The following is an 18,156-nucleotide window of genomic DNA, read 5'->3' on the forward strand; positions in this document are numbered from 1 at the left end:
TGGGCCCGCCCACCGATGGACTCACTACCCACGAGGGAACCGTAGGGGCCGGGTGCACTGTGGATTGAGTGGCAGTCGACGGCAGGGGGCTCGACGATCCGATCCCCGGACACAGAGTCTGGCTTTTGGGACTTGGAAGGAGTTCAAGTATCTGGGGTCTTGTTCACGAGTGAGGGAAGGGTGGAGCGTGAGAATGACAGACGGGTCGGTGCAGCGTCTGCAGTGATGCGGTTGTTGTATCGGTCGGTTGTGGTTCAGAAGGAGCTGAGCCGAGAGGCCAAGCTCTGGATTTACTGTCAGTCTATGTTCAGACCCTCACCTATGGTCATGAGCTTTGGGTCAGGACCAAAAGGACCAGATCCAGGATACAAGTGGTCCAAATGAGTTTCCTCCATAGGGTGGGTGGGTCCACCCTTAGGGATAGGGGGTGGAGCTCAGTCACCAGGGAGGAGCTCAGAGTAGAGCTGCTGCTCCTCCACATTCAGAGGAACCAGCTGAGGTGGATCAGACATCTGGTTCAGATCCTCCTGGACTCCTCCCTGGGGAGGTGTTCTGGGCATGTCCCACCGGGAGGAGACCTGAGGGAAGACCTAGGACACACTGGAGAGACTGTGTCTGTGGGCTGGACTGGGAACGCCTCAGGGTCCCCCCGGAAGAGCTGGAGGAGGAGTCTGAGGAGAGGGAGGAGTCTGCGGAGAGGGAGGAGTCTGGGCATCCCTGCTTAGACTGTTGCCCCCGTGACCCGGTCCCGGATAAGAGGAAGAAAATGGATGGATGGATGGATGGATGGATGGATACTCCATGAAAATAGTTCTGTTACATTTTTGTGTTTTTCTGTCACGGCCTGTGGAGTCTTTAATGTTAGTTTTTCATCATGAGTCATTTTTTGTGTAATATTTTTCCATTTGTTGGTTTTTCGATTTCAATCAGCAGGTTTGAACATTTTCTTCTAGTTGCGCCTTTTACATCCTTTTTGCCTTTTACATCCTTTTTTTGTTTCGTTTTGTCTCGTTTCATCTTTTACTTGGTGTTCTTGTTGTTTCCTTCTGGGTTTTTTTTTTTTTTTTTTTTAATATGTATTTCTGTTCATGACTCTCTAGTTTTTGTCCATTTTTGACATTATTCACAGATTATTATGTTATTATTATTTCACTGTTGCTGCCTATTTGAGATCACACTGGGCTGTGAATAAAACATGTAAATAACCTGAACTGTCTTCATATAAATCAGTGGAATTGTTCCAGTGTTCAGTCTGTTATTAACTGTTGTGTATTTGTAGATCCACTGGATCTGTACGATAGAATTAACATGAAGAAATGATAAACTGAGACAGAATATTGTTAGAATTGTACTTATTTTACTTCAGAAATTTGTGATTCTTCCTTTTATTCACAGTTTTTAAAGGATTATTAGTAGATGTAAACATTTCCATCAGTGTCATTTTACTTTTCTCCCTGTTTTTATTTTATTTTAGGTCATATCAGGCTGAATGTGGAACCAGAACTTTAATATCTGTACATTCACAGCAGGTCTTAATGCACAGTTCAGATTTTTTGGTGAAATCCTATTTTTTTTTGTGTGCACATTCACATTCCACATTAAATGTGACTTCTATCAGTTTTGAGTCTGAACTGAATGTGACCCTGAAGTGACCCACATGCACTAAAGAGGTCCTGAAGTGACCCACATGCACTAAAGAGGTCCTGACGGAATACATGACCACGCAGACACACACTGTGTTTACAGAAGGAAATATGGGGGGGACGCAAAATTATGACATTTGTCGCATTTCAATGACCTAAAGGTCGGATAAATGCGACCTGGCTGTTCAGACCGAAGTCACATTGCAAGGGACGGACGGACGATGGATGGATGGATGGATGGATGATGTGTGTCAGTGTCCAGTGCTTGTGTGTCTCTAATGTGAATCCTTTCTCTGTTGAATCGACAGCAGAAGTTGATCTCCTAAAAACATGTATCTCCTTCATTTTTCATCCTTGGACGTCAAGACTCGATTCAGATTAAAAATGAAAACATTCTTCTAAAGACGAATACTGATGATGAGGACGATAAACAGACGAAGAACAGGCTGAAGGAGAAACAGGTCTGAATGTACCGGGATGTGATGTCAAATAAACACTGGATAATGAAGGAAAGAAATGAAAAAAAGGAACAAAGTGAAGATGGAAAGAAAAATAAACCCATGACATATGGAAACACAATCACACACATGGTCCTGCTTTCAACACTGGAGATGTTTACGCTGCGGTGTCCACCACATCCTCCACATTTACACACAACATCCAACACAACATCCAACACAACGGTCCAGCACAACGTCCAACACAACATGCAACACAACGTCCAACACAACATGCAACACAACGTCCAACACAACGTCCAACACAACATCCAACACAACATCCAACACAACATCCAACACAACATCCAACACAACGTCCAACACAACATCCAACACAACATCCAACACAACATCCAACACAACATCCAACACAACGTCCAACACAACGTCCAACACAACATCCAACACAACGTCCAACACAACGTCCAACACAACGGTCCAGCACAACGTCCAACACAACGTCCAACACAACATCCAACACAACATCCAACACAACATCCAACACAACATCCAACACAACGTCCAACACAACATCCAACACAACATCCAACACAACATCCAACACAACATCCAACACAACGTCCAACACAACGTCCAACACAACATCCAACACAACGTCCAACACAACGTCCAACACAACGGTCCAGCACAACGTCCAACACAACGTCCAACACAACATCCAACACAACGTCCAACACAACGTCCAACACAACGTCCAACACAACATCCAACACAACGTCCAACACAACGTCCAACACAACATCCAACACAACGTCCAACACAACGTCCAACACAACATCCAACACAACGTCCAACACAACATCCAACACAACGTCCAACACAACATCCAACACAACGTCCAACACAACATCCAACACAACGTCCAACACAACATCCAACACAACGTCCAACACAACGTCCAACACAACGTCCAACACACCGTTGTACAGGACGGTCCACCGTCTGCTCAACACTCTGATCTTCAGGGTTCAGTCTGAGAAAAGACACATCTTAAAGGTGAAAACATGCGAACATAAAAGTCATATTTGCACGTCAACTTAAAAACCTATAAACTGGCTCCATGTTTTAAAAGTGTGACCACATAATGTTGCATCTTGTCCAGATGTTTCCTGTGAAGATCATTTGTTTCAGACTCTGACTCTTTCTTGAATTCTCTCCTGAGTCTGTTCATGGTTTTATTTCCACGTTGTCTTTCATCTGTACATTTGCTCGAATCTGTTCATTTATTTGCTTTGTGTTGGAGTTAAATTGCTTTAATTCTTAAATCGTTGATGTGTTTAAAGTGTCGTTCAGAGTTTACGATGTTCCTCAAACGCCTCACGTGGCCTTCAGACGTTCTGAATAAAACAGACGACCTTCTTGGCATACGGGGTTAATAGAACGTGTCGGACGCGGTCGCCTGATGAGATTATGTAAGAAACAAACACCTAAAAGGCTTCAGATCAGACAACTCATGCAAACACGAGAGGAAACCACTTAAGGCGTCATCTCGCCGACTGCACACGGACCGCTCGTCCTACATCCAGATGCCGTGGTCATTATGTAACACCGACATGCTCCTGTTACGCCATCTTCTTCGCCAAACCCAGTCCGACCTCGGTCACCTCAACTCGCTGTGAACTCGCCGTCCTCCTTCGCCCCTCGTGGACTCGGTTCGATGTCCTGCGCCGCATTCAGACCCCGAAGACGCAGTTTACATCATTTAGGTCCAACGACTGAACTGTGATCTGAGGACGGAGACGCACAGGACTACGAAGGAAGATCCACCACCACGGACCACCACGGACCACCACAGACCACCATGGACCACCACAGACCACCACAGACCACCATGGACCACACTGGACCACCATGGGCCACAGTGGACAACCATGGACCACAGTACACCACAGTGGACCACCATAGACTACCACGGACCACAGTGGACAACCATGGACCACAGTGGACCACCATGGACTACCACGAACCACAGTGGACCACCATGGACTACCACGGACCACAGTGGACAACCATGGACCACCACGGACTACAGTGGACCACCATGGATCACAGGGGACCACCATGAACCACAGTAGACCACCATGCACCACAGTGGACCACCACAGACCACAGTGGATCACCATGGACCACCACAGACTGTGACCACCACCAGCAGAGTTCTGACCCCACATGTTGGTGGTCTGGAGTTGAAGTGGGCCTTCAGTGGTTCATGTGGTTTTCCTTCTCTGTTCAAACTGTTCAGTCACTTTAATAAAACCTGCTCATAAAAGCAGAACTGGTTCAAGGTGGTTTTCTTCAGGGTTTGTGGATCCACATCAGATTCTGAACACAGTGTTGTTTTATTGAGATAAAGAAATAACGAAGCAAAGACCGTGACGATACCAGCGTCTGAAAATGAATCAGTAATGAAGCTTTGTCATTAATTAAATTATCAGGAGTTTTTTTAAATTATTTCATCCTGTTCACTGATGAAGCTGAGGTTTGAAGTGAAGGCCTTTACAGATGTGACGCTGCAGTCGTTTCACATTCTGTTTAATGTGGTTGGATTTGATTATATTTATCATCACCTGGGACTATTTTCAGCGGCGGATGAATCTGTGTGTGGATGTGACTTTATTTGAACTCATGGTTTGTTTGTTTGTTTGTTTGTTTGTTTGTTTGTTTGTTTGTTTGTTTGTTTGTTTGTTTGTTTGCAGGTGAAACACAACGGACTGATCCAGGAAATGAAGCATCCAACGGTCGGACGCATCGCTGTACCGGGTCAGTACACCATGAACACACACACACACCGACGCATGAACACACACCGACACATGAACACACACCGACACATGAACACACACCGACACATGAACACACACACACACCGACGCATGAACACACACCGACGCATGAACACACACCGACGCATGAACACACACCGACACATGAACACACACCGACACATGAACACACACTGACACATGAACACACACCGACACATGAACACACACACACACACCGACGCATGAACACACACTGACACATGAACACACACTGACACATGAACACACACCGACACATGAACACACACCGACACATGAACACACACCGACGCATGAACACACACACCGACGCATGAACACACACTGACACATGAACACACACCGACACATGAACACACACACCGACGCATGAACACACACCGACGCATGAACACACACACCGACGCATGAACACACACTGACACATGAACACACACTGACACATGAACACACACTGACACATGAACACACACACACACACCGACGCATGAACACACACCGACACATGAACACACACTGACACATGAACACACACTGACACATGAACACACACACCGACGCATGAACACACACCGACACATGAACACACACTGACACATGAACACACACCGACACATGAACACACACCGACACATGAACACACACACACACACACCGACGCATGAACACACACTGACACATGAACACACACCGACACATGAACACACACCGACACATGAACACACACACCGACGCATGAACACACACTGACACATGAACACACACCGACACATGAACACACACACCGACGCATGAACACACACCGACGCATGAACACACACACCGACGCATGAACACACACTGACACATGAACACACACTGACACATGAACACACACTGACACATGAACACACACACACACACCGACGCATGAACACACACCGACACATGAACACACACTGACACATGAACACACACTGACACATGAACACACACACCGACGCATGAACACACACCGACACATGAACACACACTGACACATGAACACACACACACACACACTGACGCATGAACACACACCGACACACGAACACACACTGACACATGAACACACACACACACACCGACGCATGAACACACACCGACACATGAACACACACTGACACATGAACACACACACACCGACGCATGAACACACACTGACACATGAACACACACACACACACACTGACGCATGAACACACACCGACACACGAACACACACTGACACATGAACACACACACACACACACCGACGCATGAACACACACCGACACACGAACACACACTGACACATGAACACACACACACACACCGACGCATGAACACACACCGACACACGAACACACACTGACACATGAACACACACACACACACCGACGCATGAACACACACCGACGCATGAACACACACCGACACATGAACACACACACACCGACGCATGAACACACACCGACACACGAACACACACTGACACATGAACACACACACACACACCGACGCATGAACACACACCGACACACGAACACACACTGACACATGAACACACACACACACACCGACGCATGAACACACACCGACGCATGAACACACACCAACACATGAACACACACTGACACATGAACACAGACACACCGATGCATGAACACACACTGACACATGAACACACACCAACACATGAACACACACACACTGACACATGAACACACACCGACACATGAACACACATGAACACACACTGACACATGAACACACACACACACCGACACATGAACACACACTGACACATGAACACACACCGACACATGAACACACACACACACACACACCGACGCATGAACACACACTGACACATGAACATTCCTCCTCTCTTCCTCTGCTCTCCTCCTCCTCCGCTCTCCTCCTCCTCCTCTGCTCTCCTCCTCCTCTCCTCCTCTCCTCTCCTCTGCTCTCCTCCTCCTCCTCTCCTCCTCTCCTCTCCTCCTCCTCCTCTCCTCCTCTCCTCCTCTCCTTTCCTCTCCTCCTCTGCTCTCCTCCTCCTCTCCTCCTCTCCTCTCCTCTGCTCTCCTCCTCCTCCTCTCCTCCTCTCCTCTCCTCCTCTCCTCCTCTGCTCTCCTCCTCCTCCTCTCCTCTCCTCCTCCTCCTCTCCTTTCCTCTCCTCCTCTGCTCTCCTCTGCTCTCCTCCTCTCCTTTCCTCTCCTCCTCTGCTCTCCTCCTCCTCTCCTCTGCTCTCCTCCTCCTCTCCTCTGCTCTCCTCCTCTCCTTTCCTCTCCTCCTCCTCCTCCTCTCCTCTCCTCTGCTCTCCTCCTCCTCTCCTCCTCCTCCTCCTCTTCCTCTCCTCCTCCTCCTCTCCTCCTCTCCTCTCCTCTGCTCTCCCCCTCCTCCTCTCCTCTGCTCTCCTCCTCTCCTTTCCTCTCCTCCTCCTCCTCTTCCTCTCCTCTCCTCCTCCTCTCCTCTCCTCTGCTCTCCTCCTCCTCTCCTCTCCTCTGCTCTCCTCCTCCTCTCCTCCTCTTCCTGTCCTCCTCTCCTCTCCTCCTCTCCTCCTCCTCTCCTCTCCTCTGCTCTCCTCCTCCTCTCCTCCTCCTCCTCTTCCTCTCCTCTCCTCCTCTCCTCCTCCTCTCCTCTCCTCTGCTCTCCTCCTCCTCTCCTCCTCCTCCTCTTCCCTCCTCCTCTCCTCCTCTCCTCTCCTCTGCTCTCCTCCTCTCCTCTCCTCTCCTCTCCTCCTCTCCTCTCCTCTGCTCTCCTCCTCTCCTTTCCTCTCCTCCTCCTCCTCTCCTCCTCTCCTCTCCTCTGCTCTCCTCCTCCTCCTCTCCTCTGCTCTCCTCCTCTCCTTTCCTCTCCTCCTCCTCCTCTTCCTCTCCTCTCCTCCTCTCCTCCTCCTCTCCTCTCCTCTGCTCTCCGCTCTCCTCCTCCTCTCCTCTGCTCTCCTCCTCCTCTCCTCCTCTTCCTCTCCTCCTCTCCTCTCCTCCTCTCCTCCTCCTCTCCTCCTCCTCTCCTCTCCTCTGCTCTCCTCCTCCTCTCCTCCTCCTCCTCTTCCTCTCCTCTCCTCCTCTCCTCCTCCTCTCCTCTCCTCTGCTCTCCTCCTCCTCTCCTCCTCCTCCTCTGTCCTCCTCCTCTCCTCCTCCTCCTCTTCCTCCTCCTCTCCTCCTCTCCTCTCCTCTGCTCTCCTCCTCTCCTCCTCCTCTCCTCTCCTCTGCTCTCCTCCTCCTCTCTCCTCCTCCTCTCCTCCTCTCCTCTCCTCCTCTTCCTCTCCTCCTCTCCTCCTCCTCCTCTTCCTCCTCTTCCTCTTCCTCTCCTCCTCTCCTCTCCTCTGCTCTCCTCCTCTCCTCTCCTCCTCTCCTCCTCCTCTCCTCTCCTCTCCTCCTCCTCTGCTCTCCTCCTCTCCTCTCCTCTCCTCCTCTCCTCCTCCTCTCCTCTCCTCTCCTCCTCCTCTCCTCTCCTCTGCTCTCCTCCTCTTCCTCTCCTCCTCTCCTCTCCTCCTCTCCTCCTCCTCTCCTCTCCTCTGCTCTCCTCCTCTCCTCTCCTCTCCTCCTCTCCTCTGCTCTCCTCTCCTCCTCCTCTCCTCCTCCTCTTCCTCTCCTCCTCCTCCTCAGCTCCTCCCATCACCTCCTCCTGTGGGGTAATACTCTGTAAAAATGACCACGTTACATAATGTGACTTCCGTGTAATTCGACACCCGTCACACACACTTGTTGAGTGTCACTGAAGCTGAAAACAGTCGACAATAGACGCACAATTCACACAAACACAATCAGTCATGCATCAAGTTGTTCAACACACACACACACACACACACACACACTGTGACATCACGCACGTGCGACTTCAAAGACACACAAGGACACACAAGGACACACACACACACAGACTGTGAGAGTTCACCTCATTAGTCCTGATGTGGATTGTTGTGCGTTTCCTAAAATAACCTGTTTGTTCCTTGTTGTGCGTCTGTTTTTCTGCTTTTGTCAAACTTCATCATCGCTCAAATCCACATAATAAAACACACAAAATACACACCAGTCCAGAGCTGGGATTGGACAAGAACAACACAAAATATGTAACGACAAAAACAACGTAAATAAAATAACGAAGCATAAACGACATGACAACAAGAAAAGAACGAAAGGAAACGGAATCGACACAATAGAAACAAGACAGAAAATGACAAAGACGACGATGAAACTAAATATTTAAACAAGATGAAAACGACAATAAAAGATGACAACAGTGTCACAGTGTAAAACAAAAACCAAATGACAATTTGACTTTTTTGTATTATTATATTGAATCTAATTTTTTTATTGCAAAAACAACAAAAACAACTGGTTCCAGGGACAACAAGCCCCGCCCCTCGCATGTATTGTCGCTTGTTTTGGCATCGATCCTGCTGATGTCATCATGTCTGTGTTCATTGGTTCCTCAGTGGCGTTCACTTATTAAAATAAGTTCATGTTTTTATATGTTGAAAATCCTAAATAACATGAAAAAATAAACAATATATTAACCAAAATTAAGTTTAAAAAAAAGGAACAAAATGATTAAAAACAGCCAAAGTGATCAATAAAATGAACAAAAATTAACAATATATCAACAAAATAGTAAGTAACATGAACAAAGTAAGTCACAAACTGAACAAAATTGAAGAAAAACTAATAAACCCGTGGAGTTGGATCAATGACAGTGGATGGACACACTGGGTTTATGTTCAGTTAAGGAGAAGTTTAAGTGGAAAAGGCCCTTTTTCTTCTGTTTTCTCTGTTTTAATGTCATAACTTTTGAATTTACTCTGAGAACATCTACATGATCAATGAATTTAATACAAGAAAATACATGATTTACACCGAAAAAAAACCTCAAACTACAGAGGATAATATTAGAATAAAGTATAATCAATCACTTAAGAAAGGTTAAATATAGAGAAATAACATTTGGGAACTGACACAAAAGTAGCTCTGGGTCTTTATGGGTTAATGTATTGTTCCCCTAAAAAATTCCAGTACCCCCTGGGCGTCTTCCAAGTACCCCTGGGGGGCGGTGCCCCCCCCCCCCCATTATAAGTAAATGGGGAAAAAAGATTTTAACCCTGTGAAGCCTGGACCATTCAATCACTAACATATCTAAGAATGAGACTTTTTTAAGATCACACAGAAAGTCTGTACAGGACCTTTAATACGTGTATTTTTGTTATGGAAAGGACAGGGTTTATTTTTGTTTTTTAATACGTGTATTTTTGTTATGAAAAGGACAGTTTATTTTTGTCTGTTTGTACATATTGTTTGTACATATTTTTAATGCGTGCACATCTTTATTTATTTTTTAAAACCTTCTGTGTGAACTTTTTCTGCACTGTCCTATAATGAGTGTTGCAACACTGGAATTTCCCCATTGTGGGACAAATAAAGGATTTCTTATCTTATCTTATCTTTTTTAATACGTGTATTTTTGTTATGGAATGGACAGAGTTTATTTTTGTTTTTTAATATGTGTATTTTTGTTATGGAAAGGACAGGGTTTATTTTTGTTTTTTAATACGTGTATTTTGTTATGAAAAGGACAGTTTATTTTTGTTTTTTAATATGCGTATTTTTGTTATGGAATGGACAGAGTTTATTTTTGTTTTTTAATATGTGTATTTTTGTTATGAAAAGGACAGAGTTTATTTTTGTTTTTTAATACATTTATTTTTGTTATGGAATGGACAGAGGTTTTTTTATGTGTATTTTTGTTATGAAAAGGACAGAGTTTATTTTTGTTTTTTAATATGTGTATTTTTGTTATGGAATGGACAGAGGTTTTTTTATGTGTATTTTTGTTATGAAAAGGACAGAGTTTATTTTTGTTTTTTAATACATGTATTTTTGTTATGGAATGGACAGAGGTTTTTTTATGTGTATTTTTGTTATGAAAAGGACAGAGTTTATTTTTGTTTTTTAATACGTGTATTTTTTTTTCCCCACAATATTTTTATTAACTTTTTAACAGCATAAAATCAGCCTTTTACATTCAATGTTTGCTGTCAGTTTGCTTCATTAAACTCAAAAACAAGAAATACAAAAATAAATAAAGAGGGCTGCAATCTAAGTCCAAATATTGTCCAATAATCCTGTTGATTATCTTCTTAATCCCCAGTCAGGTGAACTGTCCATTAGATGTCAGAAAACACTGAAAAGTTTTCAGTGTATACCAAGGTCCAAAATGGTGCCCTCAGCTGTCTCCCCCTGTTCACAACCAAGATTCAACACTGATCTTTTTGAAGGACAGTATTCAAACTGATCAACTGATCACAAAAAAAACAGGAACTATCAGTTCGACAGTTAACAGCCTATCCTAAAACTGTTTTAGCTCTAAAAAAAAAAAACAACAAAAACAAACAAAAACTGACAAATGAACACAGACTCAACAACAATTTGCTTCTCTTACATTAATGAATGGTAATCTATACTAAGTGGATTTTAAATTGTAGTAGATACAAAATGTAGTGCATACTTCAGAAAAAAGTAAAACTTGTAAAAATGTAGGAACTGTACTGCCTACAGCAATCAGTCAACTTGAACATCTGTTAAATCAAGATTCTTGGCATAATTAATAAAAGGTCTCCATATATTCTCAAATCTGTGCTGTTTAGCCTTCAATATGTAGGTGATCCTTTCTAATGGAAGGTCTGATAGCATTTGTCTCATCCAATGAGCTGTATTTGGTCTGTGAACATTTTTCCATAACTGTGCAATACATTTTTTGGCATACAGTCAGCTGAGCTCTATAAAGGTTCGTTCATTTTTACTCTAATTCTGTGTCTGTGAATATAAGCCCAGCAGAAAAAGCTTAGGGTCCAGCGAAATCTGTTTTGAAATTATCTTCTCAATTATAGCTCTGACCTCTTCCCAAAACTTCTGAATCTTTGTACATTGCCAAATACAGTGAAACAATGTCCCACTATGTTCCAAACATTTTGTGCATGTGTCTAGTATATTTTCTCTGTATCGATTTAGTTCCACCGGTGTCACATATGTCCGCATTAACCATTTATATTGTATTAGTTTTAGGCGTGTATTAATACTTTTGGACTGGGCATCAGCACAGGCTTTTTTCCAGTCTTCATCTGAAATTTCACTCTGCAAGTCCTCTTTCCAGGCAAATAACTTAGATTGTGAGCTTTCAGATGAGCCAGATGTCAGCAAATGATAAAACTCTGATATGATACCCTTTCTCAAACTGTCTTTTATCATCATTTCTTCCAACGGAGATCGTGGAGGTCCGGTGAATGTATTGTCTTGATTCGCTTTAATAAAGCTTCTAAGCTGGAGATATTTGAAGAAATGTTTTCTACTGAGCTTGAATTTAGACCTCAGTTCATCAAAGGACATCATTATATCTGAGTCTACCTTATATAGATCCTGGATCATTCTAAGTTCCTTAATACGTGTATTTTTGTTATGAAAAGGACAGAGTTTATTTTTGTTTTTTAGTAAGTGTATTTTTGTTATGAAAAGGACAGAGTTTATTTTTGTTTTTAATATGTGTATTTTTGTTATGAAAAGGACAGTTTATTTTTGTATTTTTGTTATGAAAAGGACAGAGTTTATTTTTGTTTTTTATTACGTATATTTTGGATATGAAAAAGACAGAGTTTTTGTTTTTTAATATGTGTATTTTTGTTCCTTTTTGAATGGTTTACTTTCTTTTAAATAGAATTCTTTTGTTGTTTGATTTTTTTGCAAATATTTGAAATAAATGAACAAACAAACCAAATCCAGTAGCCCCTGGCTCCCCTTTGGGGGCGGGGCTACACATGTAGGCGTATCCTAATGGTGGACCATATATGGTTAAACACAACAGGAAACAGTTGAACTCTCTTTACTTTCACACGTTTCAGTCATTTTGATGTTTTGTCGTTTCCTTCAGACCCGATGATGACGAACAGGAAGTGGACGTCTCTTCTGTTTTCTTCTGGACTGCCTTTGTTCACATTTCACTCTTTTCATCTTCTCGTTCTCTGATGATGAGTCGACTCGTGGAACTACAGTGACTCGTCAATTAAACACTAACGATGCTGATGAAAGCATGGAAGACCTCACTGAGCGCCTTCTACGCCTCCACCGTTCAGTCCACTTCCTGTTTCTAGTTCTACCGCTTTAACCTGTCAGATTTGTTTGATGAAATAAGAGTCTGTCTATAGAGGATAAAAAAAAAAAACACGATCCATAATGAGCAAATAAAATGAAGTTTAGTTTCTATGTAAAGAACTGAGGGCATTAAAGGAAAAGGAGGGAAAGCTCCTTCACTATAAAACAAGAGACAAACGTCATAATGAGATGAAAATGTAAAAGAAACAAGAACAAAACCAACACCGATTAATAAGGGTTTGTAGAAATGAATAAACACCATGAGATGGAAAAACCTTCACAATAAAAGCTTAGAAGCAAATGTTTTTTATTCACTGAAACATTCAAGGCTTTTAATTTGAAATATTAAAGGAACTTTTTATACCAGAACAAACAGATTTTTATTTATTAACCTTTGACCAAAACTACTGATCTAAACTGTTTAACTGTTGATCCACTAATCCTATCAATCCATGTCAATAACTGGAGTCTAATACAGTTCTTCATCTTTTCATGGTCAGCAGATATGACCATATTTGGACGTTCAGAGGCTCTGTAGTTTCCGTGGAAACACCGTCATCTTCTTCAACATTGATTCAGCAGTGAAACCCATGGAGTTGGATCAATGACAGTGGATGAAATTAACATAAATAAATAAATAAATAATCCGACAAAATCGTACATAATGTGGAAAAATAAGCAAAAAATTAATAAAACAAAGTTGAAAAAATGTTTGATAAATTATAATAAATTGACAAAATAATAAGTAACATGATTTAGCAGTTAAAGTGAGCCACAAACAACTAAACTGAAGAAAAACATGGGCAAGAATTTGAACAAAAATAAGTAAGTAATAAATGAAATGAACAAAATGAACAAGAGGGAACAAGAAAATGTACGAAATATTAAATAACATGGAAAAACTAAGCAACAACCCCTGGAGTTGGATCAAAGACGCTGGACACTGGGGTTATAGAGATTAATAAATAAAATGAAAATTCAGTTTTTTCTTGAAAAGTATTATGATTTTGTTTTTGTGATAATTACACAAAATTATGCAAAGATAGTTATACGGTTTGTTTCTTGAAATACTCTCCTATTTTTAGTTTATTCATGTAATTATTAAGTTTTTGCTCGAATTATTGAAGCTGTCATCGTTATATTGTGACTTGTTTCTTCAGGCTGTTTCCATTCAATTCTATAATTATTCTATTATCGATATATTTATATATTTATGGAACTATTATAAACTATTCAGACTTTATTTCTCAAATGACGTGTTTCTTCTCATAACAGTGGGTTTTTATCGTCTGAATATCATATTTATTTAGAACACGGGGTCCTTTTTGGGCGGTTTCACTTTGTCCATTTATCATTTAAAAGGTTTTGGTCGTTTCCATTGTTGAGCCTGTGGATTAAAGTTTGTAGGTCCATGACCCCCCCACCCCCCAGCCCGATGGTTAATTAGAGGAAAATTAATTTTCCTATAATTAAAAGTTGAGAAAAATTCATTTGGAAATCATCACAAACATCAGAATCACTGATAGGGCAATTTATAAATGAGGGATTAAATAAAGTCATAGTAGATGTTTTCTGTTCATGTATGATTAGAACCACAGTTTTTAACCGGCCTTTTACTTTTACTTTGTGTTTTGTTGCTTGTTTTTTACTCTCCTTGTTTACTGTACGGTGTCCTTTAGTACCAAGAAAGGCCCTTTTAAATAAAGTTTAGTATTATTATTATTATTATTATTATTATTATTCATAGTAGTAGTAGTAGTAAATTGTCTTATTTATATATTTATTGATTGATTTATTTTTGTCGTCAGGTCCGGCCGTTCGGTTCAGCAGCTTCGCCGCCAGCAGGCCGACGCCCCCTCCTCTGATTGGTCAACACACTGTCCAGGTGCTGCGAGACACTTTGTCCTACAGCGACGACGACATCAGGACTCTGATGGAGACGGGGGCGGTGTCTCAGAACGAAGCATCCTGATTGGACCAGAATGACGCGGGGCGGAGGACGATGGATCTGAAAACCGCCACCGAACACAGAGCGGATTCAGCGCTAAGTTTCAAAAGAATCATCGACAGAAGAACAAAAACAAAACCAAGAGATTTACAGGAAACGAGTCAGAAAGTGTTCAAATGAGCTTTACCTTAAATACACCTGAGACAGAATGACCGACACGGATCACATGATGTGGAACACCACAGATGTGTACGCTCCATTTAGAAAAACATGAACCAAAGAAGGATGGGCGACTCGGTGGTGCAGTGGTTAGACCTGGTGCCTCACAGACAGAAGGTCCTGGGTTCAATTCCAACACCAGTCGACAGGGGGCGGGACCTTTCTGTGTGGAGTTTGCATGTTCTCCTCGTGTCTGCGTGGGTTCTCTCTGGTACTCCGGCTCCTCCCACCATCCAAACACATGCACTGATAGGTTAATTGGTTAATCTAAATCGTCCATAGGTGTGAATGTGACAGTGACTGTTTGTCTCTACATGATCAGCCCTGAGATGAACTGGTGACTTGTCCAGGGTGAACCCCGCCTTCGCCCCTATGTAGCTGGGATAGGCTCCAGCGACCCCCATGACCCTAGTGAGGATAAAGCGGGTTCAGAAAATGAATGAATGAACCAAAGAACAAAAACAGCACAACGTACTGTAGATCTGGATTGAATTAAAACACTTGAAAAATAAATTCATCAAGCATCAGTTTGGAATAAAGACGAGTTAATGTCACACAATGTCACAGCAGAGAATTCTGGGTAATTCAACCTGATCAGGACAGTCCACATACACCCACAGAAATAAAGATTAATCAGAGACAGAATAATGAAAACCTGTCAAAAATGTGAAAATGTAGGAAAACACAACATACAATCATGGAAAAAAATATGAGACCATCAGAAGTCATCAAAAACAGTGGTGATGCAATCAAGTACTACACTGAAAAAAATAAATCTGACCAAGTGTATTTTTGTCATTTCTAGTCCGAACATCTGATCCCACTTAAAATCAGACAGAATCACCTACAGAGGAACTGTTCAGTTTGATGTAAGAACTGATTTAGAGACAATAGATCTGGAAAATCTGAGTTCAACTAATCTGACCAAGATCATTTTCAATTGCTCCACTGTCAGATTTTTTTTTGTTTGTTTGTTTGTTTTTTGCATAATTTAAGATTTTTTTTGCTTAATTCAAATAAAAAAGTCTTGAATTTAAAAAAAAAAAAAAAAAAAAAAAAACTTAAGCAAAAAAAAAACAACTTGAATTAAGCAAAAAAAAAAAAAACTTAAATTAAACCAAATAAAATAAAATAAAATCTTGGATTAAGCAAAAAATCTTGAATGGAGAAAGAAAAAAACTTGACTTTCGCAAAAATATTTTGAATTAACCAAAAAATCTTGAATTTAGAAAAAAAAACTTTAAGAAAAAAAAAAATCTTAAATTAAGCAGATAATCTTATATTAAGCAAAAAAAAAATCTTGAATTAAGAAAAAAAGTTGAATTAAGCAGAAAGAATCTTGAATTAAGCAAAAGATCTTGAGTTAAGCAAAAAAAAAATCTTGAATTAAGCAGAAAATCTTAAATTAAGCAGAAAAACTTGAATTAAGCAAAAAAAATTTGAATGACGCAAAAAAAAATCTTGAATTAAGCAAAAAAAAAAGTTTAATCAGGCTAAAAAATCTTGAATTTAGAAAAAAAACCTTGAATTAAACAAAAAAATCTTGAATTTAGAAAAAAAATCTTGAATTAAGCAAAAAAAAAACAACAACCTTGAATTAAGCAAAAACTCTTCAATTAAAAAAAATTTAATTAAGCAGAAAATCTTAAATTAAGAAAAAAAAATCTTGAATTAAGCCAAAAAAATCTGCCAGTGGAACAAATGAAAATGATCTTTGTCAGATTAGTTGAACTCAGATGTTCCAGATCTGTTGTCTCTAAATCAGTTCTTCTATCTGACTGAACAGTTCCTCTGGAGGTGATTCTGTCTGTTCAGTGGGATCAGATATTTGGAACAGAAATGAGACAAATGCACTGGGTCAGGTTTACACTTTTTCCGGTCCTAACTGCTGTGTGTGTCATGTGACTAAAACAGACAGAACAGAAAACATGGAATGAATAAAAGCACTGTTTGTGTCAGTACAATCACACACATACTGATGGAAGAAATGAAGTAACTTTGGTTTTTATCCAGAAAACATGTTCAATGCATAGATATCAGCTGTGAAATTCAACTACTATGAGACATTTGTGTTGGTATCATTATATTTGTCCAAACAAACGGACCTTTAGTTGGACCAGGCATTAAAATGAACAAGAAACTGAAGAAAACAAGGAGTGGACGAAGAGTTTTTTCTGCGACCGTATGTAACGAGACAAAAACAATAAAAATCTAATGAGCCAAAAAAAAAAACAAAACATCAAAACAAAATCACAAAATAAGTAACATGAAAAAACAACACAACAGGAAAAGAACACAACCAGTTTGAACAACACTATTATTTTTAACTTTGAAAAATCATATTGAAGAACAGAAAATGGACGGATCCGTTTCAGAACCATCAGGTTAAGTTGAAGTCAGAGGTGATTGAACAGGTTTAGCATCACCAACACTGATTCATGAATATATTGGACTGAAATAAATCTACATCTTGATAAACATGTTGTGTCGAGTACGACTTCAATTTCAACACAAACACTAAACCCAGTCACGGCGGTTGTTACTTTGGTGTCTTTGTTCTGATCGGACGGTTTTCCTGTCTCGGATTCGACCTCAGTGAGTAACTTGTTTCATCATCGTCGGTTTGGTTGTTGGTTTTGTGGAGGTTTTCTCCGTCATCTGTCTGCGAGAAGTCGCTGTGGATGAAGAAGAATGTGGATGTTGAGTGAGTGGTTCACACCCAGATACGAAAAAACATGAGAGCAAAAAGACGCAACAAGGAGGAGAAACGCAACAAAACAAAAAAAAGACGCAAAAAGGAGGAGAAACGCAACAACACAAAAAAAAAGATCCAACAAGGAGGAGAAACACAACAAAACAAAAAAAAGACGCAACAAGGAG

The 18,156-nt window shown here is 41.4% G+C and overlaps 1 protein-coding gene across 1 annotated transcript in view; it reads left to right on the top strand.

Moving 5' to 3' along the window:
* sugct (succinyl-CoA:glutarate-CoA transferase) overlaps nucleotides 1-15,470 on the top strand; it is a 200,185-nt gene extending 184,715 nt beyond the window's left edge. Inside the window, exons 13-14 of the mRNA XM_030123658.1 lie at nucleotides 4,861-4,924; nucleotides 14,918-15,470. Coding sequence (XP_029979518.1) covers nucleotides 4,861-4,924; nucleotides 14,918-15,081 — 228 coding nt within the window. The 3' untranslated portion in view covers nucleotides 15,082-15,470. The remainder of the gene's footprint in view (nucleotides 1-4,860; nucleotides 4,925-14,917) is intronic.
* Nucleotides 15,471-18,156: the final 2,686 nt, after the last annotated feature.

Source organism: Sphaeramia orbicularis, chromosome 20 (genome assembly GCF_902148855.1).
Source record: "Sphaeramia orbicularis chromosome 20, fSphaOr1.1, whole genome shotgun sequence".
Lineage (NCBI taxonomy): Eukaryota > Metazoa > Chordata > Actinopteri > Kurtiformes > Apogonidae > Sphaeramia > Sphaeramia orbicularis.